At 36.8% G+C, this 25487-nt stretch overlaps 1 protein-coding gene across 2 annotated transcripts in view; it reads right to left on the bottom strand.

Annotated features, from left to right (window-relative positions):
* The window catches only part of MAN1A1 (mannosidase alpha class 1A member 1), a 169747-nt gene that overhangs the window by 94292 nt on the left and 49968 nt on the right, over positions 1-25487 (bottom strand). For both annotated transcript variants that reach the window (XM_046004441.1, XM_046004442.1), the window contains exon 5: positions 14497-14577. In XM_046004441.1, coding sequence (XP_045860397.1) covers positions 14497-14577 — 81 coding nt within the window. The remainder of the gene's footprint in view (positions 1-14496; positions 14578-25487) is intronic.

Below are 25487 nucleotides of genomic sequence, written 5' to 3'. Positions count from 1 at the left end.
TTGGTAAACCTTCACAATTTATATCTGTTAATAAAGCCAAAAAATTTTAGTTTCATTTGAAATAAGGTACTTTCTCCTTCCTACTTATCAGAAAATATGATTCAAAAAATTGAAAATATGATTCCTTTTTCTAAATTGTGCATATTATTCAGTGCTCTCAAATATTGCCATCCTCAATATATGTCTTACTTATAAAGGAAAAGTTGAATGCATACCTTAACCATTACAGTGTCACACTGAAATATAGATACAAATTTTATCAACATTTTGGACTGTATCTGATACTAATTTTTGCTAAAAAATTACATAGATGTCTTTTATATAGCAAGGTTTTTGCTTCATGCAGTCACTAGACAATGAGAAGCATTTTATTCTACTGATAAAGAAGGTAAGGGAATGAAAACACAGAGAAGGAAAATAAGAATGCAACTAAAGAACTATTTGGAAAAAAATCAAGAACTTTGTCTCTGGTTTTGGAAAATGACATGAATGCAATGAATAAATCTTTTCAAACACAACTTGAATAAAAATCTGCTATAATCTCACAAGGGTTATGAATGTATCACACAATGTGGCTTTCATACCTTAATTTTTGTTGTTCAGGAAGTGAAAGATTTCATAAGTTATAGAAGATTGCTGCTGGCTCATTTTATGAAGTTTAGATGTCGAAAAGATGAGGACGTGAGTAAGAGAAGAAGATTGTGGTATGAACTCTGGTAACTCTGGTTTTGGGAATACTGTGTGGGCAGGGTCATGAAGCAGACAGAGCAGGATCTAATCCCAGTTGTATGACCGCCTGAGTGACTCAGGAGTCAGGTGCTCAGAGCCTCACTGCTACAACATGGAGATTTTGCAATTTCTCCAGTACTGATAACGGCCCATGATAAACCCTTAAAAAACAGTCTTACTACCATCATTATCACCACTACCACCATCCTCCTCCTCTTCTTCTGCATCCCCAAGTTAAGAGAAAAATCTATCATAAACTCAACTCTCAAGTTCCTCTGGAGTGTTCTTTTCTCTAAATTTTTAGTAGTGTCACTTAGGTCCTGGCTCCAATTCAACCTAAAGTAGACCTCATCTTCCTACCCCTTTATCAATGTTTATCCCACAAATGTCTTGGATTTTCTATACAGCATTTATTGCTATCTAAAATTACTCTGTAAACTAATTTATCATATTATGTCACTAGCATGTACATTTCATGAGAGCTGGGATTTTGTTGAATTTTTGCTCATTGCTGAATCCTTCAGAGACAAGAACATGGCCTGGCACATAATAGATGCTCAAAATAACCACAGATGGCACATAATATTTGCTAAATAAAGACGTGAATCATAAGTGACTAAATGTGTTAGTAGTTGTATGCCTGATGAAATGGCAGAGCTTTAAGATCCACTATAACCCAGTTAAACTCTGGGTTAGTATTCTTCCAAGACTAGTCATAAAGCATTACACAGTCATAAAGATTAGATAGCAGAAACTCAACGTAAATGCTACAGTTGTTATCTGAATTAGCAGTTAAATCTAAATTGAGTAATAAGTATACTTTCTAGTCGACCAGAAGAAGTCTGTGAGAGAAGGCCAAAGTCAGAAGCCCCTATTTAATAGCTACATACCTTGTTAGCCATAAAAACTGAGACAAAGAAGTTAACAGTGATTTATAAATTAGAACTATGGCTATTACGATACCAAGAACTTAAAAAAAATCTATTAAAATAAGGTTAAACAAGTAAATGTCTCAACCACATGGAATTTAAGAGAAAATCGTGACCATCTATTCTGCTTATCTGGTCTAACCCTGACCATCTACCTAATGGCAAGAATGAAAAACAGAACAAAAGTGCTTAGAATAATGAGCTGTGAAAAAATTCTTGTATTCTATGCCTATACCATTAAAACTCTTGGATTTCCTCATTTTGCAGGACCCTGGAATTAATCTATATTTGTACTGTTTTAGAGGAATTGGATACCTCAAATTAAAATAACGCACAATTATTAACTTAAAAATAAACATTATCCTCAAGTATTTTACTAATACTTTAACTAAGAATACTTTAACTAAGCTTCAGACAATTTAATCAGTTCATTTTCTACCCATCATTCACCTGTTGTTCTTTATACGGTTTTATACTCATAGTCTGTAATTTCAGTAAGATTTTTACCAGTACCTCCAAACCCATGCATTTCTTTGTCTCTGTCACATCTGGCTAGCAAAATCCAACTAAAACCGATCACCTACTTCTCCATATTTGCATATGAATTGCTGAGCAATAGACACCTGATACCACCAGGAATTCATGGTCACCAACCTAGACAGCATCCAGAAACTCTACCGTGTTTCTCTAGTCAACCCTCTCTAGAATGACAATTCTATATTACACACACTCATCTTCACGTCTGTCCTCTCTCCAAGTCTAGGGAGATGTCCTTTCCTATTTCTTCATATAGCTAACAGGGGCCACCAGATGATAATTATCTCACATCTCCACCACTTAATCTACGAAGTCACTGATAATGCCGATTTTCTCCTCTACTCTCATTCTGCAGTGGAGGAAGGACCCCTTTCTGAACCGTCTGTCCTCTGAATCCCATCTCCCTCCACCTTCTTAAAGACCTTCTTCTCTTTGGGGCACCTGGATGGCTCAGTGGGTTAAGCTGCTGCCTTCGGCTCAGGTCATGATCTCAGGGTCCTGGGATCGAGTCCCGCATCGGGCCCTCTGCTCAGCAGAGAGCCTGCTTCCCCTCTCTCTCTCTGTCTGCCTCTCTGCCTACTTGTGATCTCTCTCTGTCAAATAAATAAATAAAATCTTAAAAAAAAAAAAAGATCTAGGGGCGCCTGGGTGGCTCAGTGGGTTAAAGCCTCTGCCTTCGGCTCAGGTCATGATCCCAGAGTCCTGGGATCGAGCCCCACATCGGGCTCTCTGCTCTGCAGGGAGCCTGCTTCCTCCTCTCTCTCTGCCTGCCTCTCTGCCTAATTGTGATTTCTCTCTGTCAAATAAATAAAATATTAAAAAAAAAGACCTTCTCCTCTTCAATCAAAACCAATTTTGATTCTGTACAATTACTCTATCAAAAGTATTCTTGGTAAAGTCACTTATGAACTCTATATTGTAATGTCCCAAAGATATTTTTCTGTCCTTATAACAACTTCCCCTAGCAGAAGCCTTTGACACAGCTGAATGCTTCTTCATTTTTCAAAATACTATTTTCTTTTGGTTAATTACATTCTATTGGTTTTCCTCCTACTTCTGGGATCACCACATCTCAGTCTCTTTTTCTAGTCCCCTCTTCTCACTATCGCTTACATGTTAAGGCCCTCTTTTCTCAAGTCTGGTATATGCTCTGGGCAAGCCCATTCCCTTCTATTCTTTCAGTTGTCATTTATCTGTAGATGACTCATGAGTTCAGGCTAGAGCCTACTACATCCCTAATGTCTAGCCGTTACTTGATATCTTGTAGCTAGAATGCCTGAGTTTGAAGCCCAGCATGCCTTTGGGCAAGTTGCTTAATAATCTGCTGTTTCTTCCTCCATAAAATAAGGATAAAAATACCTTTTCTTATTTTATAGGGTTGTTGTGAAATCTAAATTAATATTTAGAATTAATATTTGTCAGCAGAGACTGTCTTTCTTTTGTTTGGTTCCGCACCACCAAGTGCAGTGCCTCAAAGCAGGTATTCCATAAACATCTGCAGATTCACTAAATAAGTGAACTTACCAGATGGCAAATTATCACAATTCTGAGGAATTTTCTACTAGCCCTATTACATTTTAAATTCCTTGCTATAGCTACCTCTTGGTACTCTTCTAAAGGACACCACAAGTTAAAGAAAAAGAACACACAGAAATATTCCTGGAAAAACATAACTTGTTTAAAACACACACACACACACACACACACACACACACACACACACACACACACACACACACTCTTAGTCTTAGAAATCCATATGAAAAGGATTCAGGCAGCAAAAAAATGATTTGGAGTATTGGTTTTAACAGTCACTGTGAATTATGAAATGATTCAAAATAAATATAAATATATTACCTCATCTCTTTCATTAGACTTTTGTAAAATGAGAAATGACTGGCCTGAGGAACACTCAAATCAAAAAGAAAGTGGTTGAAGGAGAAGCACCAAGTCCTCAGTGTCTGATCAACACAGTGCTGCCAAAAAGGAATGATTAACTCCCACATCAGACAACAGCAATGGTGGCAACAAGCATTCCTTTCGTATAGGGTAGCTTATGTCTGTCAACTTTACTGTTTAAAATTTGGAAAGTGAGGGGAGAAGTCTAGATTAGAAGGTATTTCTTGGAGAAGCAGATGATCTTAGTAGACAAGTGCTGGAGGAGTAGCCTTTCACTTGAAAAGCTACTGAAGACTAATATTTCTATCCTGAGACACAACACTCCACTCACTTACTACCTTGGTGCCATAGGGAGGAAGTCTTTTCCTTGTGGTACAGGCGGATTCCAGTTTGGAGATTCTTGAAAAATTTCCTCTCTCCTCACAAATTCCTATCTTTTGCTACTCCTGGTGGTTGGGAAGGGTATTTGTATTTTTAACCCGTGAGGCAGTCTTTAACACTGTCCACCAAATTTTCCTCCCAGGGATATGGTGGTACAATGCATCTCCTCCACCAACCTCTTAAGTGGCCATGGGACTTGCTCTGGTCAATGAGATGTGGGCTGAAGTAACTGGTGTCCCTCTGACATATGCACTATAAGCCAGTGTGCATTTACTAGATTCTCTTTTTCCATCCCCGCCCTCCAACTCCATGACTCCCATCTTGGCAAATGGAAATGATTCGGACGGCAGCTGCTCCACCAGCTGGGCTCTGGATGGATGATGTGGAGAGTCATGGGAAGAGCGCGTGGCATGGGAAGAACATATAGAATGTACAGAGCATGGGGCGCCTGGGTGGCTCAGTGGGTTAAGCCTCTGCTTTCAGCTCAGGTCATGGTCTCAGGGTCCTGGGATCGAGCCCCGCATCCGGCTCTCTACTCAGCGGAGAGCCTGCTTCCTCCTCTCTCTACCTGCCTCTCTGCCTACTTGTGATCTCTCTCTCTCTGTCAAACAAATAAATAAAATCTTAAAAAAAAAAAAAAAAGAATGTACAGAGCATATTATCTTAAATCACTGAGATTTTGAGGTTGTCCCTACATTCTAAGCTTGGTCTACACTTACCAATGTGAATTTATAGTTTGCTTACTATGTGCAAAGCACTGTACTAAACTAAAAGGGATACAAATATTTCATGAAGAAACAAGTTGGGGTGCCTGGCTGGCTCAGCTGGTTGAGCATGCAACTCTTGATCTTGGGGTTTTGGGCTTGAACCCCACACTGGAGGCAGAGTTTACTTAAAAAAATAAAAAATAAAAGAAAGAAACAAGTTAATTTTCTGACTTTCCCTTTTCTTGGGGAGCCAAGCACTCTTGCTTGGTTTATAATCAGAGAGAAATCAGACCAGCTTCTGCTATTCATACATTAGCATGAAAAAGTTTTAGAGCTAGAATTATTAGCAACTGTAGAATTCCTTTTCTGAATTGTAGAGATAAAGTTCTTAGAGCTGATAAAACTTCTATGCTTTTGAAAACAATTATAAATACAGCATAGATTTTCATAAATAGAGAAACATATATAGGAAACCTGAGTTAAGGAGTAGATATGATTTTAGTAATTCATTCCAGGACAAAAAAGTAGTCATTTTATTTGACTAAAATATATATTATTTATAATCAATCCCATATGTTCCTAGATCTCTTTTAAAGTACAAATTAAACTTCTAATCATACATTCAATGAGAGACAGTTGGAACTCATTAACCATGGAAATTTAATAAGCAAAATTACTATAATCTAGTATGACTTTGAATCTTTTTAAGTAAAAATACTTATTCAGTATATCATATTCCTTTCTTTTATAAAAATATCAATAATAAATGCTAAATAGTAAATTTAATACCTGAAGTACACGTAAGGATCAATTTAAACTTCTAAGAAATCGTAGGGTCAAACACATTAGTACAAAATAACATAAGTCAATATCATTTAGTAAATATGATTAAAATTGTTTTTCAGGAAAGTAGCATACACGTACCATTAAATGGCTAAGAAAATTTTAGCTGAATAGTTTCCTCAAACTAAGCAAATATACATTATATCATCCCTTTCCCATTTACCTTTCATAATTTCTTCTTAGATTTAAAATTTCACAAAATACTCTAACGTCAATTCTATTTAAAAGGTCCACTACAGGGGCGCCTGGTTGGCTCAGTCCATTGAGCGGTGGACTCTTGATTTTGGCTCAGGTCATGATGATCTCAGGTCATAAAATCAGAGCCTAATGCTGCATGTAGAGCCTGGTCAAGATTTTCTCTCCTTCTCCCTTTGCCCCTCCCTCCCTCGGAAAAAAAAAAAAAAAAAAGAAATAAAGAAAAGGTCCACTATAAATGACCAATAATATTTGGTAATTAATTAAATTTTGATATTGCCTCTAGCTCTCTGGTTTTCAAAACTTTCTCCTTCACAGAACCAGCATTTATAGAATAGATTTTAAAAAGTAAGATGTTCTACTGGGGTAAGTGGGGGGGTGGTTTGAGGTGGGGAGTGGGGTAGAGTTGTAAGGGGCTTACCCGGGGATTAGAGATTGTGCATATTTTTAGTCCCCTTGTTATATATACATTTTTTTTTGTCTCCCCACACTATCTCAGTCTTCCAGCCACTTGCTTATTTGTGTTATCAATGTACAGATTTTGCTTTAAAAGGCAGAAGACTTTTCTGCTGGGGTTTTAAAAAACAAAGGTCACAGAAAGCTGCATAAAGGTTTAGTCACAAACATTTACTAAATATTTTCTAGCTCAAGGCATACAGTGCTAAGCAAAGGGCTATAAAAACAGCAGAAATCTAATCCTTATTTTTGAGTTATACAAATTCTCCTGGGGAAAGGGGTGATGAAGAAGTAATAGGGTCATAAACAAAGCATGGTAATAGCCTATGCAGAGAATGCAGGGAAGGAAGTCCCTGGCCTCCCCGTGCAGGAGTAGAGCCAGCCTGAGCAGACAGTCAGGGAGGGCCTCACTGCAGGTGCTGTCTAGGTTGGGGTGGGGGGAGGAGGTAAAAACCATTCTAGGGAGAGCAAATGTGGATATAAGAACCACGCGGATGCGCTTGGAGAATTTTAGGGGAAAAAATCCACATTGTTGCTAGAGAGGAAGGTGTGTGAGGCATAAGGAACAAAACCAAAAAAGGTAAGCTGAGTCTGGGTTATTTGGCTTTCTTTGTAGGACACATCAAAAAGACTCAATTTATAAAGTCACAGGGACCAGTGGCGGCTGGCAAGAAGGGCAATGTGGAAAGCTGTAAGACTGTTTGGGGTTAAGGTGCAGAACTGGCTGAAGGGCTAGGATGCTGGAGACATGGTCGGGGCACGTGGATGTCCATAAGCCAGTTCTCTGCCTTCTCATCCTATCACAGCAAAACAAAACTAACAAACCAAAACACAAACCTTTTTTCTTACAGGTCTATACAAGTTTCCCACTTTGGGTTTATGAGAGTTCATCTGCTCACCAGAAACTACAATCCACAGGGCAGGGATTTGAGGTGTTTTTAGTCTCAGGTATGCCTCAGGGTGAAGAACACTGTGCAGCACGTGGCCAGAATGCATCACCGCAGAGTCACACACACACACACACACACACACACACACACACACACACTCTTTCTTGCCAGTGGAGCCCCTCTAATCACCTCATCCAAAGTGGTTCTTCCCCAGACAATTATTCTCGGTAAGAATACTGATGCCTGGGTGGTTCAGTCAGTAAAGCATCTGACTCTTGATTTTGGCTCAGGTCACGATCTCAGGGTCTTGAGACTGAGCCCCCGACTGGTCTCTGTGCTTAGCAAGGAATCTGCTTGAGATTCTTTCTCTTCTCTCTCTGCGCCCCCCCCCAAAGAGAATATTGAGGAAAAGGACGGTGAAAAAGTTTTATAAATCCAGCCCTTTCTCATTTTACAATGCATTTAATGTTCTTAATTTTTATTATTTCTCTTTCTTCTTGGTTTTTTTCTTTTAATTATACAGACTCAGTTAACCATATGGTAATTTTTTCATAACACAGACACTTAAAATGATGTATTTCTTTAAGAAAAACATGGGCTATTTTCCACAGAATTTAAAGGGATGCTTATACTTCAGTTGTTTGTTGAGTAGTCTCTCTTAATACTATAGATTCACTCCCTGGTCCAGTTATTTAAGAGTTTCGTTAAAAAATTTCAAGAAGGGGGCGCCTGGGTGGCTCAGTGGGTTAAAGCCTCTGCCTTCGGCTCAGGTCATGATCTCAGGGTCCTGGGATCGAGCCCCACATCAGGCTCTCTACTCAGCGGGGAGCCTGCTTCCTCCTCTCTCTCTGCCTGTCTCTCTGCCTACTTGTGATCTCTGTCTGTCAAATAAATAAAAATATAAAAAAAAAAATTTCAAGAAGTTCCACTATTTTAAATATGTGTATCATTTATGCTCAGTGTTATATTTTGATTATGGCATTATAAATAAATTTTATTAAAAATTTTCATTGTCTGTAACATATAATAAATATTGATCAAGGATTTGATTACCTAATTTTTCTATTTCATTATGCCATTATATCAAGCCTCCTTTTAAACTACATTGCTCAAATCTGTCATGGATTCATTTTATAGGCTTAGTTTTTTTTTTTAAGATTTTATTTATTTATTTTAGAGAGACAGAGAAAGCATGAGCAGGGTGAGAGGCAGAAGGAGAGGGAGAGTATCTCAACAGCAAATTCCACACAGGGTGGCTCAATCCCACAACCCTGCATTCCTGACCTGAGCCCGTCAAAAGTCCCCTGCTTAATAGACTGAGCCACCCAGGCACCCCTAGGCTTACTATATTTTGCTTTTAGGGTACTATGATCATGTTTTTTATTTTTTTTTTATTTATTTATTTATTTATTTATTTCTTAAAGATTTTATTTATTTGACAACTAGAGATCACAAGTAGGGAGAGAGGCAGGCAGAGAGAGAGAGAGGAGGAAGCAGGCTCCCTGCCAAGCGGAGAGCCCGATGCGGGGCTCGATCCCAGGACTCTGGGATCATGACCTGAGCGAAAGGCAGAGGCTTTAACCCACTGAGCCACCCAGGCGCCCCTGATCATGTTTTTTAAATCTTTGTGTGTGTATTTGTAATTATGCTCTCTATTGATATCTTTTGTTCCAGGATTCAAATCAACCTTATTAGAGTCCATAATTAAAATACTAGCCAAAGAGGATGATAAATCTGAGCCTGATTTTTATAGGCAGGATTTGGGGAGAGGAGTATTAATGCATTACTGGTGGATCTGTTTTTTTGTTTTTGTTTTTTTCCCTGTTCATACCAGATAGTTCTACATTTTATGGAAAATTTAGTATGTACAAGGTGATATTATTTATGGGTAATTTTATGTTACCCAATTTTTAGTGTTCATTAAAAAAAGGAAAACCAAATTACTATTAATTCTTGCCCCTTTTTTGCTCTGGCTGCTAGGAAACCCAAAGACAAATTTCTGCCCAAAGCCTGCTTGGCTATACCAGATGTTTGTTAATCTTACCTGTGACTCTAATATTCTCTGACTTTATAGTCAGGGAAAGACAAATGCTGTATGATTTCATTCATATGTGGAATTTGAGAAACAAAAGAAAAAAAAAGGAAAAAAATAAGAGAGAAAGAGACAAAGCAAGAAACAGACTCTTAATTATAGGGAACGAAGTGATGGTTACCAGAGGGGAGATGGGTGGGGGGAATGTGTGAAATAAATGATGTGGATGAAGGACTCCATCTGTCATATTGAACCCAGACTTATATATGGAACTATTCAATAACTGTACTGTATACCTGAAACTAATATAACACTGTATGTTAACTAACTAGAATTAAAATAAAAACTTAAATTAAAAAAAATATAGTCTGACTTTATTCTCTGTTTTCAATAGCTCTGTGTGTATTATGCACATTTCTGATAAGTCAAGTCACTTAAATTTCTTTGCAGAATAAGGCAGGAGACAGATAGGTGGATGGTCTGGAAGATGACTTTATCTTCATGGATGGTGGCAGACACAGTTTGAAAGGGAACCCCATCCTGATTTTCTAAGGGATTTCTAAACACTTTTATAATTATTCATCACTAAATACACTCTATAAAATTGATGGCTAGCCCCCTAAATAGCCCAAATATCTGAATCCTATTATGAGAAAACAGTAAATCTTTCCACCAATAAACTCACATTCTCCATCTTATTTCTCTCTTCTCCAGTCCATAATCCTACCCCCTTCTTATATGTTTTTTCCCTTGATATTCCTAAACTTAGTGGCATTAGCTACTTCTCTTTGAAGGAAGCTATTCAGCAATCTTTGGTACTCGTGTATGGAGCAATGGATTTCTTTTGGTGAATTTGGGGAAAAATACTCTCGTTCCCTTGAAATGAAAGATATCCTGGCAGAGTTACCTGATCTAATATAAGAATCCATTATATGTGTTTCCCCAGTGCTAGATCAATGTCTTGGTTACCTTTTTTCATTGAAAGCCAGTTCTTCAATTGTTTTAGCATCCAGTAGTTGGTGTCTTATTTTTCTAGTTCACCTATATAAATCATACTAGGCAAATGTCTCCCCTGAGGAGTAATACCTTAGTAATTCCAAACGTTCTCTCTTAATTTATACAATAAAGTAGTTTTGTAAATCAGGAAAAGTGTTTTCAAGTATATTATTAAATTATCAGTTTCCACATGGCTTGTTTCCTCCTACACCCTTACTCACCGCAGTGATACTGTGTTTCTTTTTGGCTCTCAAACATTTATTCTTCTCACCCTTCTAATAAGGCCTCAGTCTCCTGTTCAGGAATTATGTACACTCCATGTTCAAGGGATACGGAATTCAAACCCTATAGAAGACTTCTATCATGTCCTCTCTTTCTTTCCCCAAGATCCTTAAGGGGTCACATGTAAACCAAACTGCCAATTGATTTCTTTCTCCTGGGCCTTTGTGTCTTGTCAAGGGTAGAAAAAACAGGGCATGTTTATTAATTCTAGGATTGAGTGATTATTGAGCTTACTTCCAACTTGTTTTTCAGCCCTCACTAGGAGGATGTGGCATTACTATATCCTATTAAATTAACTTTCTGCTGAATAAAGTCATTGGTTTCTACTGTAAAACAAATAATATGTGGTATATTCATACATGATACTTGACACATACATCATCTCCTCTTGTAATGTCTTGTTTTGTGTTCGCAAATTTTCAATGATCATTTTTGCTTAGGTTACTCTTATTCTATAGCAGGGTTTCTCAAAATTTGTTCTGGGGAACAGTATTTGTAACTCAGGATTAGCAAATGTTACATTAAGGAAAAAGGAGGAAGGTTACAGTTAAGGAAGTATGTTAAACAGAGGGATAAATAAAATTCAGTTAGTTTCTTTTTCTGTACATTGTGAATTTCTAGGATAGAATATAAGATGTAGTTTTTTCTGAATTTATTTTTAGTACATATATGGATACAGACTTATCCTGAAGTATCTAAAGAGACTAGTGCTCTGTAGAACATATTTTGGGTAATGATATTCTATCGCTATTTACTGTCTCCAATGAGGACTTTAGTTTCCCTTGAGTTTGTAGTAGAGCAATACTACCTCTTTTACTTCTATTTAATACTGATCATTCCTATTTAGTATTCATCTTATAACTATCCTGTTTGTAATTCTTGTGATTGTTTGCATTTCTTATATAGACTGAAAACCTTGTGACCGACTGTTTTTAATGGCACTACCAAATATTTTAAATGAGCTAGGGTGTTTTAAAATTTTTGAAAATGTCCCTACAGTCCAACTATTTATCAACTGGTATGTCATGTTACCATTGTAATTTTGGTAGGGTTTACAGTTCCATTGGCATTCTTGATTACTCCTGAGTGTTTCTAATTGTAGTTTCCCCTGAAGCATGTAACACAAACCAATGGTATTCCTCTTCTGTTTTCGCAATATAAATTTAAGAATTTTGAGCTTATATCAATGTGGGGCTATCTAGTTCTGATGGTGATTTATATGATGTTCTTAAAACACTCCTGAGCCTCAGCAATGAAAAGAGAATGTCAAATTACAGTGACTTACTAGCCCCTAGATTATCTATAAGATAATCTAGGAAGATAAATTTGCCTAGACTATCTTAGTAAATACCTTGATCTACATACAAATGTATGGTATAGAATTTTATCAACAATCTGAGACCAAGTAATTCATAATTTGGCTATGTTGGTGTTCTTTCTATTAATGAATGTTCATTTTTTTTTTTTTTTTCATTTGGATATGGAGATAAACAGCTCAAGAACAGACTTGGGGTAAAATAGTTTTTCTTGACCACATTCCTGATAGTCAACTTCCCTGAGTGCACTGGTCAGAAATTGTCAGTGATGACGTAACTGAGAGGAAAAAGGATGAATGATAAGAAAACAGACTAGTACTAACCACTTCTTACCCAGCAATCCCATTTAAGAGAATAAATATTTATCTACTGATTATAGCTACTCATCCAAAATACAGGAACTGGAAAAAACCCAACTACCCAACATTTAGGGACGGGGTTATGCAAAAACTATGCTGAATAGATGAATCTTTATGAACTAAAAAATTAAGTGAGAATGGAAATACCTTAAGTAATATTTATAAATCACAATACAGAAAGTCTCGATGTAATAAAAACTATGCTTTGTATGGGGATAAGGACCAAAAATTACACTAAAAGAATAATTATTTTTAATGGAGGTGTTCTTTGTAGTACTTTGTTTGCTAAAGTTAGCTATATATGGAATAAAAAAGCACCTTTAGAAAATCTGAGCCAAATGATTTTATCTATAGGCAAAATATCTGTGGGTATATTTATATAATTTATATAAAACCACAGATATCATGGGTTTATATGTAAACCCACAGATATGTTTAATTAGGACATTTTTTCACTTGTAACAAATATATATAAACTTAAGACACCATTACAAGTGAAAAAGTATCTTAACTAAACATGATGCATATTTAAAAGAAATGTTACTTGTTTTTCTTTGTATGCTCAATTATCCTATTTGAGCCCAGATATAGAAGGATGCAGTTCTTATTTCCTCCAAGTCGTCTCACCTCCATATAAATGTTGAAGAAAATTAAAACCAAGTTCTTCCTACATATGTCAAAAAGAGTAAGAATACCAGGCACTGGATACTCAATGACAAATATTCTAGGAGCAGAAAGTTGCTAACTAAAATAACATTAATTTTCAGTATGACTTTTTAAAAATATGGATTCCCTGGCTCAAGGCTTGGAACATCCTAAACCAAACCAAAATGAAGGGATGTGGGCCTGGAAAAAGGGAAGAAGAGGAAAAATGTGCCAGAAAGTCTCATTACTCTGGCTGAGAAGGTGACAGAGTTCATAATGAAAAAAAGAACTTAACACTTAAAAGGACAGATATGGGCGAATGTAGAGTCATTTATATACTTTGAAAATATCTACGGTAGAATAAAATCTAAGGACAGAGTGAACATTCAGGTTGTGCAGGCTGTTTTGCTATGGCTAGGAAAGTACCTGGAAGACAGGAACAAAGTAAAGCAGCTTTTCTCATTAAACATTTATTGCTCTGCTTAAATCGGTTTTGAAGGAGCATTGAAATACATGAAATACTACACTAGGTAAGATCCACTCTTCCCCCAGCCAGAATGCTGAGGCTCACACAAATCTGATTGACATGCAATTGAAATATGTGACTATTTTTCCTTGACGTCAGCTTTTAATACTGTCAACATTAAAGGTGAAGTCCTTTCCAGCAACTCTTAGTGGACACTTAGGATATTCATAAACTTGTCCAAAACCTTTCAAGAAAATAGCATCTGTGCTCTTTATAAGCATGATACAAAAATCCTTTCTTAATCTATCAATAAAAGGCAGCTAAATTAAAAATTCCTGCTTTCTTCTGAATAGACAATTAATTAAGCCTCACTCTAGGAAGAGCTCCAAAGCACATTACACAGGGACACTGGCCTACAGGACTTCTCACTAGAAGGCTGAGTACCTCACTTACCCCCTCACTGTAATTTTCAGATCTCACTTGTCAAACTTACTCGACCTTCAAAAAGGTTTTTATTAAGCTAAGCTTAAAATAATTTTTAAAGAAAAAGAATTCATCCACAAGCCTGCCACTGCACTAAACCTCTTTGTCTACAGGCATATCTAATTTATAGTTATAATCACATCACACCTAACAGAACGGACCTAGGTTTTTTAAAAGGCATTGCTTACCATATCTTCAGAACATGTTGTGCCCAACTTGCCCAGTGTGCTCGTTTAATGAGTATATATTACACTAAATTCAGTATATGCTAGAGACCTATTGAAATATGAGAACAGATACCACAAAAAGCAAATTTTCCCACTAAAATGTAATTTTACAGTTTCATCTTACCTCTTCTCCAGACAGATAGTAGGCTGAGAGTAGCCCACCAACAAAGCGTATATTTACTTCAAAAACAGAGACTTCAGCATTCTGTGGAAACAAAATAAAGGAGGTTCATACATAAATGATGGTACACAATTGAGAAAAATACCATCATGATAAAGTAGACCAAATATTTAAATTTTGCTCACTCTTATTTGCTTGCCCAGAGCAATTTATATACAAGAGAAAAAGTTCTGTCTTTTAACAGTGTCAAAATATATGTAAATAGATGAAATAATTTTGACTCTTAAAATAACAATTATAAAATATTTATAAAATTATTTCCTCCCTCTGTTCAACAACAAGATATACTACTTAGTATTCCCTATTTGTGCAGATGCCACAGGCCAGGATATTTTATTTTCCTATTCTGTGTTTTCCTTTTATTTTATTCATTTGCCTTCTTTTTCTTCCTGAAAGGCCATTCAGACTCTGTATTTTGGCTGGTCGTTGAACTTGATTCTAGCATTCTTCTCACATCATGATAAAGCAGCACAGCTAGAATGCAAATAGAATTTGAAGTTGGAGGGACCTGGGTTCCAGGTGCTGGTTCCCAAATTCCTGCCTGTGGCCGAGGATGGTCATATGTTTTTTTTTAAGATTTTTCTTTATTTATTGGACAGAGACCACAAATAGGCAGAGAGGCAGGCAGAGAGAGAGAGAGAGAATGGAGGAAGCAGGCTCCCTGCTAAGCAGAGAGCCCAATGTGGGGCTTGATCCCAGGACCCTGAGATCATGACCTGAGCCGAAGGCAGAGGCTTTAACCCACTGAGTCACCCAGGAGCTCCTGGTCACATGTTTCGGAGCAGAAATTTCATCTGCAAAAAGGAGTTTGCTTTTATTATTCACAGTGTACCATATCATGCATAATCTCTTTACACGGACTATGTCCTTTAATCCTCACACCAACCCTGTGAAATAATTACTAGTCTTATGTTCATTATACAAATGGAGAAACTGAGACAGTGATTACTGTAACATCAGACAACTAACAAGTGGTTGAGTCAGAATTTGACAGGAGTACTCTGATTCCTGACCCATGGCTCCCCTATCCTGACTCCTTAATCCCCTCACATTGTAATGCACCATGTCTCTATTAATGGGCATTTAACTGTGGCATATAATCAGCAACTACTACAAATACTTGTATTATTTTATAACACTTGACATGCTGTTACTAAAAAATTTACCACAGCTAATCTATCATAGTGTAAGATACACGTCAATCCACAGTTAGCTTCCTTTCCTGTTGACTGGCCTACTGAGTAGTTGCTCACTTTTGTGTAAGGTCAAACCATTCACTGATAATCACAGAGGTTTACAGTAAACTATACTATGTGGAGTCAATATCTGACAGATGAGCTTAGTTGTTTATTTTTTAATAAAGATTTTATTTATTTATTTGACAGAGATCATAAGCAAGCAGAGAGGCAGGCTGGGTGGGGGATAGAAGGCTCCCCGCTGAGCAGAGAGCCTGATGCGGGGCTCGATCCCAGAACCCTGAGATCATGACCTGAACCTAAGGCAGAGGCTTAACCCACTGAGCCACCCATGCCCCAAAGATGAGCTTAGTTAAAATCATCCAAGATATTATTCCCTTTAACAAACACTTATGAAGCAACTACCATGTTCCAGTCAACTGTCATAGGCTCAAGGGTCATGGTAATGAAGACTGACAGGGTTCTCAAACTCATGGGAGTTTACTTTAGTGGGAAGAAACAATAGTGGAAAAGAAAATAGACAAATATTTTCATTTAATTCTCACATGCTCTCTCTAAAAAGTTATAAGGATCTAAAAATTAAAGCTAGGCAACTGCTTACATTAAAAGTTTTTTCAAAAAATTTTCTGCAAAAGGAAGACTATGAAAACAACTCAGGATATAGAATTACAGGGCACCTGGGTGGCTCAGTCTGTTAAGTGGCCAACTCTTTGTTTTGGCTCAGGCCATGATCTCAGGGTCCTGGGATCAACCACTTTAAGCTGTGAGGATTCCCTCTGCCTCTCACCTCTGCCTCCCTCTGCCTCTCACCTCTCTCTCTCTCTCAAATAAATAAATAAATAGGCAAATCTTTAAAAAAAGGAAAGAGAATTACTGGGTTAGAGTTAAACAAAAGAATCAGAATATAAGACTCTTTGGTGAATTTGTTTAGCAGTACTTCATAATTTGCAACATTTACCTGATATAATTTGACAACAAACACTCTATATAGGTGTAATTTATCAATGAGTGTATCATTCTGAATGAACATTGTATAAATATTGGTAAAAGCTTTTATATCCCACAAGATTACTGATAAGGAAAAAGGAAGGGAATTCATTAAGTTATTTTAGTTCACACAGCGATATTTCTTATGTCTAAAGGTAACAATGTCTTATAATAAAATCTAATGAATTTAAACCCTCAAATCATATCACTCTCTATTTTTACTTGTGTTTTTCAGTTTGTTTTCTTTGATTTAAATATTTTATTTATTTATTTGAGAGAGAGAGAGAGAGAATGAGAGCACAAGCAGGGAGAGTAGCAGATGGAGAGAGAGAAGCAGGCTTCCTATGGAGCAGGGAGCCTGATGCAGGGCTCAATCCCAGGACCCTGGAATCATGACCTGAGCCGAAGTCAGCTGCTTAGCTGACTGAGCCACCCGGGCACCCCTGTTTTTCAGTTTTCAAACCTGAGAACAGTCCTCCACATTTCTTTCTACTAAAGCCCATTAAAGTAATTTTATATTCTGATTCTGGCTATGGGTTCATCAGAGATGCATTCTCTTCCTCCTATGAAAATTTTGGATAATCAGGACTTTTATATAGACATCTGATAAAAATTACTGCAAGGTATAAGACTGAGACATGTCAAATACATCGGAAATGTATCTTCAGCTAGACATCAGTCAGTCATATTGGATACAGTTATTCAACCAGTGACTGATCCAGCAATGTATTCTAGAGCCTAAATTCTGTTTATCTTCCTCTGTAAAATATCGAGAAATGACCTTACAAAGTACCATGCTCAAGGTCAGTTGCTTTGCCTTTTGAATTTCATGGATCTAACAGTCTGGTGAGACTGTCCAAGAAGCAAATCTGGTTTGTTAGAGAACCCATGCAGCTTTTCAGTGATTACTGTGTCCTTGCCTTTAAAAGCCTTTTCAAAGGAATGTCATATCACCATTAGTAGTACTCAAGAATCATCATATTTCCCTCCTTTTGAAAACTGGAATGATGTTAGAATTCACATTATTTTACTTCTTTTCATCAAAGGTAAAAATTTTAAATATTTTTTATTGTTATGTTAGTCACCATACAGTACATCATTAGGTTTTGATGTAGTGTTCCATGGTTTATTGTTTGTATTAACACCCAGTTCTCCATGCAGTCCATGCCCTCCTTAATACCCATCACCAAATTCACCCATTCCCCTCCCCCTCTCTTCTAAAACCTTCAGTTTGGGGGCACCTGAGTGGCTCAGTGGGTTAAGCCTCTGCCTTCAGCTCAGGTCCTGATTCCGGGGTCCTGAGATCGAGCCCCACATTGGGCTCTCTGCTCAGCGGGGAGCCTGCTTCCCCCCCACCCCCCTGCCTGTTTCTCTGCCTACTTGTGATTTCTCTCTGTCAAATAAATAAATAAAATCTGTACAAAAAAAAAATAAAATAAACCCATCAGTTTTTTCCCCAGAGTCCATAGTCTCTTATGGTTCATCTTCCACTCCCCGGTTTTCCCCTCTTCATTTTTCCCTTCCTTCTAATGTCCTCCAATGCTATTCCTTATGGTCCACAAATAAGTGAAACCATATAATAACTGACTTTCTCTGCTTGACTTATTTCACTTAGCATCGTCAAAGGTAAATCTAAATTATTTTGAAACCTTAATTTGAGAGATCTTTCAATATTCCGGGCTGTATTATGTTATAGGTCAGAAGGCAGATTTAGACACTTTTGGTCACTCTTTATAGATCCTTAGATGAAAAGGACTAAGAAAATAAAAATTATCTCACCATAGCAAATTGGTTTTCTATATTGGAAACAGCAGACCATAAAAACAGTCCCTAGAGTCAGAAAGACCTGGGACTGAGGGCTGCTTTTGGAACTAGCTGAGTGTGAGATCCCAGGCATATCACTTAGTCTCTTTGAGCCTCTCTTTTCTCAATTGTAAAAAGGGACAAGGCATTCTTTACAAGGCACTATGAGTCCATGAATAAAAAACACTGCACATAGCATGTGGCAGAAAGTGCTCAGCGGAGAGCTGCTGCCATTACCCACTACACAGTAACTCAGCCTCAATAAACTAAGGTCTAACTTAGTTTATTTCCACAGGGGTTTCTGGAAAATCAGAAACTCCAGAATCCTAATATTCTAAATTCTAGAATGCAAACTGACACATCTGCTCTCACCCTCACGGGAATCCTATTTCTCGATGGCTAAAAATCCTCTTTTGAAATATAGTACCCCGACCAAACTTCCTTTTGGGTTTGATCTACTTTATAGGCTATCTGGATTTTCAAAAGGGAATTTCTACAATCAGGGTTTTAGGTTATTTTTACACATTTCTGATTATGATTTCCATTAAAATAATCTTGTTACATCTAAAGTGAATATATTCATCCCATCAATATTCATGCAATGTCTTCTAAGATGTTCTGGAACTTCTGCAGTGACTTAGCCTGAAGACAGAGAGGGGTTAGGTCATGAAGAGGACGGTATGTCAAGAAGGAGAGCTCCAAACAGCCTTTAACACGAAAATCTTCTGTGACTTTTTCTAACAGTTAATGTGAATTTTGCAGACTCCTTAATCTTGTGTTTATTTTAAAATAAAATTTCCTTCCTTAAATCTGTAAGTCAGGTTACATTGCAACAATATTCTCCATATATTCTATGGCTAGTCCACTGTCATAGGTGAGTGTCAGTTTGAGAAGAAGATCCAGGCTTCTGGCTATACTGCATACACCTATTTGTTAATATCACAATTAATAAACAAGTGGAAGTTGGAAATTTTGTTTGATTTGGTAAAATACATGGTACAAATATATATGGTATAAATAAGGTCACATCTAGAATCCAGAAGTGAGTATGACAAATCATGGAAAACTTAGGCTTCAGGACTAATCTCATACTGTCTTGGGTGTCTTGGACTTATAATTTCTGTAAGTTTATCCCTCCTATTTCTGGCCTCTGTTTCACTACATATATGTGAATTATGAGATAAACTGATAAAGACAGCTAAAATGGATAAAAGAGTTTAATTCAATAAACCATTTTATATGTCTCCTTCTCCCAATCCTTAACATTCTGCCCATATATCTATTGGGAAAGGTTTCCTTCAGTCAACAGATTTGATATGATTCATGAGCACAAAGAACCTAACTCTCCCTGAGCAAGAGGGAAAGTGAACACTTCAAAATTTAAATGCCTAAAAGATTAACTTTCTCCCACTAGACAAGACAGCATTTTAAACAACTCAGAAAATTTTGTTAAGTATTTATCAGGTATTTTTTGTAGGCAATTTATTCACTGAAATTTTCTATAAAATGAAAGATTTTAATAGATCTTAGTTAAGTGAAATAATGGGGCTGACTATCAGAATAACAAGTTTAGTTTATAGCACGGATCTAGCCATAGTTTTCTTTTGATGGAGCAGCTACAGAGGCAGAAATTTCCCCTGAAGAACTTTTGTGTTATTTCTTTGCACAAGACTTACAATTATTTAGAATTAAACTTATACCAGATTTAAGGAATTCTTAATTCTTATGATTCCAAGGGGCATACAGATCTGATTGACTGCGTTGAATTGAAAAGGATCTCTTGGAAAAAGACTTTTATCTTCAGAAATATTTTAATAATATTCTGAGTATTTGGTCCCAATTCTTAGATTTCTTTTTTTTAAAGGAAAATTCTTTGAGCCCTCAAATCAGACACTGCTTTGCTAGCTATTCCTCCAAACTCCCTGACAGCTTTCTACTCAATGACTGTAAGCGAGAAACAAGCAAGTATTAATAACTGTCCTACAACGATGCACTAATTATGTTTAATAATAACGGCTCTGCTACTAACATATATGATTTTATTTATTTATTTGAGAGAGAGAGTGAGTAGGATGAAAGGGGAAAGAGAATCTGAAACACATTCCACTGAGCCCAGGGCCCAATGCAGGTCTTGGCCCCACAACTTGTGAGATCATGATCTAAGCTAAAATCAACAATCCTCAGATGCTTAACTGAGTGAGCCACTCAGGCATCCCCAGATGAGACTTTTCAGAGCCATTGTTTAGGAGTGGTTAATGACCTATACACCTTGCCTGTGTTGAAGCTTAGTAGACACCTTTATTTATAAGCAGTATTTCAAAGTGTGTGTTATATTACTATTTCGAGGATTAAAAGTATAAAATCCTTTTAACAGATTAAATCGCAACATTAAACAATGTAATTTAGTGTAACATATGTCCTAGCAGCTTTTAAAAAGTTTCATATTTAAGTAAGAAGATATACCTCTTAAGATGAACAAAGTGCAAGTTTCTTAGGCCACAAAGACAGGCAAATAACCATCTTACCTATGTGAATTGGCTGGTTTTACTATGTAGGCCCAGAAGAACCCTCAAGTAGCAATTCAATCCACACTAATTACCAACCGAGAGACCAGCTCAGTATCTTTTTAAAGTCAAAATGCAAATCATCACCCTTGGCAGGCACTGATTAACATTCAGATAGAAAATACTGAATGACCCTGTTCTACAAGATAATGAACTTATCTGCACCCATAAGGATATAATGTTGCTCTAAAACAGACCAAGGCAAATACTAAGATAAAAGTCCCTTCTTTCCTGGTCTGTGGCATAGAACTCTGGACCCAAGTCAAGTACTCATCCAGGCATTTGAGAAGATCACAAATTGCTTTTTGAGGTCAATTTATTTACATCTTTCCAACAGGCAATCTTATAACTTATTTTCCTGAAAAACGGTGGCATTTGTCTGGATAAAAGAACAGTCTGGATCCTTAAACTGTTGGCGTGAATATAAACTGGTGCAGCCACTGTGGAAAATAGTATGGAGAGGTTCCTCAAGAAAATTAAAAACAAAATACCATACGATCCAGTAATTCTACTTCTGAGTATTTACTGAAAGAAAATGAAAACAACTAATCCAAAATGATACATGGTATGCGCACACATGCGCGCGCACATACACGAATACTACTCGGCCATGTGCAAAAGGATAAAACCTTGCCATTTTTGACATGAATGGACCTAGAAGGTATGATGCTAAGTAAAATAAGTCAGATAAATACCATAAATCTTTACAAATACCATGATTTCATTTATGTGTGGAATCTAAAAGAAAGAACAAATGAACAAACAAAAACAGAAACAGATTCATAAATATTGAGAATAATCTGGTTGTTGCCAGAGGTGAGGGGGCGGGGGAAATAGGTGAAGGGGATTAAAAGCGCCTGGGTGGCTCAGTGGGTTAAGCCACTGCCTTCGGCTCAGGTCATGATCTCGGGGTCCTGGGATCGAGTCCCGCATCGGGCTCTCTGCTCAGCAGGGAGCCTGCTTCCCTCCCTCTCTCTCTCTCTCTCTGCCTGCCTCTCTATCTACTTGTGATCTCTCTCTGTCAAATAAACAAATAAAATCTTTAAAAAAAAAAAAGCATAAGCTTCCAGTTATAAAATGAATAAGTTACAGGAATGAAAAGTACAGCATAGAGAATATAGTCAGTAATATTGCAATAATGCTGTATGGTGACAGAAGGTGCCTATATTTATGTTATAACCATTGCATAATGAATGGAATTGTGAAATCACTGTATTGTATACTTGAAACTAGTGTAACATTGTATGTCAACTATACTTCAAATACAAAGGGGGAAAGGGATAAAGTTACTTTTGCTACCAGTGTCTCTGTTATCTTAAACATAGAGTATTCATTACAATCAAAGGTACAATCCAGGTGGCTTATCAAAGACCACCATCTCAATGTGTTGCTAGGTAAGCATTTGGAACAGGCTAATCATCTATGCTTTGTCATTCTTAAAGCTCGGCCTCTCATTCAGAGGTTTCACTTCACCTCAACGAAGAAAAATGCTTTTTAATAGTAATTTTAATATAACATTGGCTTTCACTGAGGTTTTATACAAGAAGTTGTTATCTCAAGAAAATTTCTACATATTCTATAAAATTCATACTGAAGACTTTCCCATCCAAAGATGTAGGTAATCAATACTTCTTTGAGGTGACAGTAAAGAATAGGAAGCACAGAACTGAATTTAGAAATGCCCAAAATGAAACTCTTGATCATTTGTCCCTATGTTAATGATTTTCCTGTACCAGGAGCCACCACAAATCCCTTCTGGAAGTAGGCTAGATAAAAAGAAATACCTCAGGGCGCCTGGGTGGCTCAGTGGGTTAATTGGCTGCCTTCCGCTCAGGTCATGATCTCAGGGTCCTGGGATGGAGTCCCGCATCAGGCTCTCTGCTCAGCAGGGAGCCTGCTTCCCTCTCTCTCTCTCTCTGCCTGCCTCTCTGTCTACTTGTGATCTCTCTCGGTCAAATAAATAAATAAAGTCTTTAAAAAACAAACAAACAAACAAAAAACCAAAAAAAAAAAAAACCACAAGTACCTCGACTATACTTGAACTCCAGATAATTTCCAACTATTTCAAAATATGATACAGTCCAGTTACTTGTGCACCTTTTCAGCTTGTCTTCTAGCTGAGTCTAGCACAGTTTCTTTGGAAATAGGACAAGACAGCTTTACTTCTCATTCATTTTATTTTTTATTTATTATTATTTTTAAAGATTTTATTTATTTATTTGACAGAGATCACAAGTAGATAGAGAGGCAGGCAGAGAGAGAGAGAGGGAAGCAGGCTCCCTATTGAGCAGAGAGCCCGATGCGGGACTCGATCCCAGGACCCTGAGATCATGACCTGAGCTGAAGGCAGCGTCTTAACCCACTGAGCCACCCAGGTGCCCCACTTCTCATTCATTTTAATTAGAATTTATTGAATACCTATGGAAAAATGCACTCTAATGTGGGCTATGATATTAAGATTACATGCTTAACTTTGGAGGACTCATTCTCTGGCTGCCTATGTATTCTCAACTCTTTATATTTCCTCTCCAATTAAAAACAGGGTCACTGAGTTAGACAGACATTGTTCACCCATAGCTCTTACTTGCTGCATGATTTGGGGCAGATTAATTAACAACCTTTTCATCTATAAAGACAAAGAAAATACCACTTACCCTGTGTGGTTGTCACAAACACTAAACAAGATAGCCTATGGGGAAAAAAATCATCTAGCATAATACTTGGCGTGTCACCATACTCTTTAAATGGTGGTTTCCTCTTTCCTTTCTTCCTTCCTAAGAGAACCTGGCCCCAGCTATCGATTCTATTTTTCCTTCTAGACTATAAGTGACATGAGGGTAAGTAATTGACACTTAAAAGGGTATTTGGTAAATAATACATGAATGGAATAATGAATAATGAGTAACCAAGAATTTTAGATTCTTTGTTTTAAGGATTACTTTGAATTAGAACCATAAAACTCACCCATGGGAGTCTACCAGTTGAGCTCTGTCCAGACCAATGTGCCCCTACAGATACTTGAATGGGATACAAAGCTCCACCTGGGAAGCTCTTGCTCCTACATATTATCCCAGTGATTTATTTTAAGCCAGTTATCAAAGCCATTTGAACTTTGTGCTACCAAGTATGCAAATTAAATCAACTTGCTATGCCTTAATTAAAGAAAATGAGTTTTAGTTAATGACCATATAAACCAATAAAAAACATTTACTTTATACCTTTAAGTGATGCAAATTGAATATTTCACATACAAAGAAATTTATTTTTGACTGAAAGATTGGTTTATACTCAGGAGCACACAGGATAAACCAACTCTCAATTGCAGTGGTCTTGTTCAGTTTCCTTCTTATTTTCCCTTTGTAATAAATTTGGATGCTTTAACTTTTTTTGTAATACTCTCACATCATCAATTATAATACTTTATCAGGAAAAAATATTAATTTAAAAACAAGCAATGGGGCGCCTCAGTGGCTCAGTGGGTTAAGCCTCTCCATTCAGCTCAGGTCATGATCTCAGGGTCCTGGGATCCAGCCCCACATCTGGTTCTCTGCTCAGCAGGGAGCCTGTTTCTCCCTCTCTCTCTGCCTGCTTCTCTGCCTACTTGTGATCTCTCTTTCCGTCAAATAAATAAATAAAATCTTAAAAACAAAACAAAACAAAAAACAAGCAATAATTTATCCAAGCTGGAATAATATTACATGTCATCCCTAAACATAACACAAATTTTTCCTCTTTGCTTAAGCTTTTCAAACTCTCTGCCCATCAGATAAATGGGAAAAGTTTGTGTTTTCAGAAAGAAAACCGCATAATTGTTGATATAGACAACTGAATCTCTGCGTAAATTGAGTGAATATAAAACAAATTTTCATATAAGACATATTAAAATCAACTACAAAACTCTTAGCTGAGGAACTTTATAAAATAATGATTAGGAGAGTAAAACAATATAGCTTTCCTGAATTTTATTTACTAATTTTATTTTTTTAAAAATATTTATTTATTTAATTTTTTGGGTGCAAAAAGGTGATTTTATTAAAGCAGGGGGACAAGACCCATGGCAGAAAGAGCTGCTGCCTTTGTTCACTAATTTTAATATAAAAAGTACTATCACTTAAATGTTATTGATGAACTTTTGTTTAAAGGAAAGTATGACAAGACCCAAAGAGAGAACTATAACAAATATATTTGAAGACCTCTCACATTAGCAATGTTATTAGAATAAACAGAAATTTGAGACCGGTGGCTATGATTTTTAAAGTACATTTTGAAAGCTGCAGACCAAGATCAACAACAGGAGTTCTAAAATGGTATTTTATACAAGTCTATCAATTAACTGGATAAAAATCTTATTTTTATTTGCTAAAAAAAAAATACAATTTTGAAT

The sequence above is a fragment of the Meles meles genome, chromosome 5 (genome assembly GCF_922984935.1).
Source record: "Meles meles chromosome 5, mMelMel3.1 paternal haplotype, whole genome shotgun sequence".
In the NCBI taxonomy this organism is placed as follows: Eukaryota; Metazoa; Chordata; class Mammalia; order Carnivora; family Mustelidae; genus Meles; species Meles meles.
Note: the sequence above shows the minus strand (reverse complement) of the source record. Positions and strands in the feature narration are given on the sequence as shown.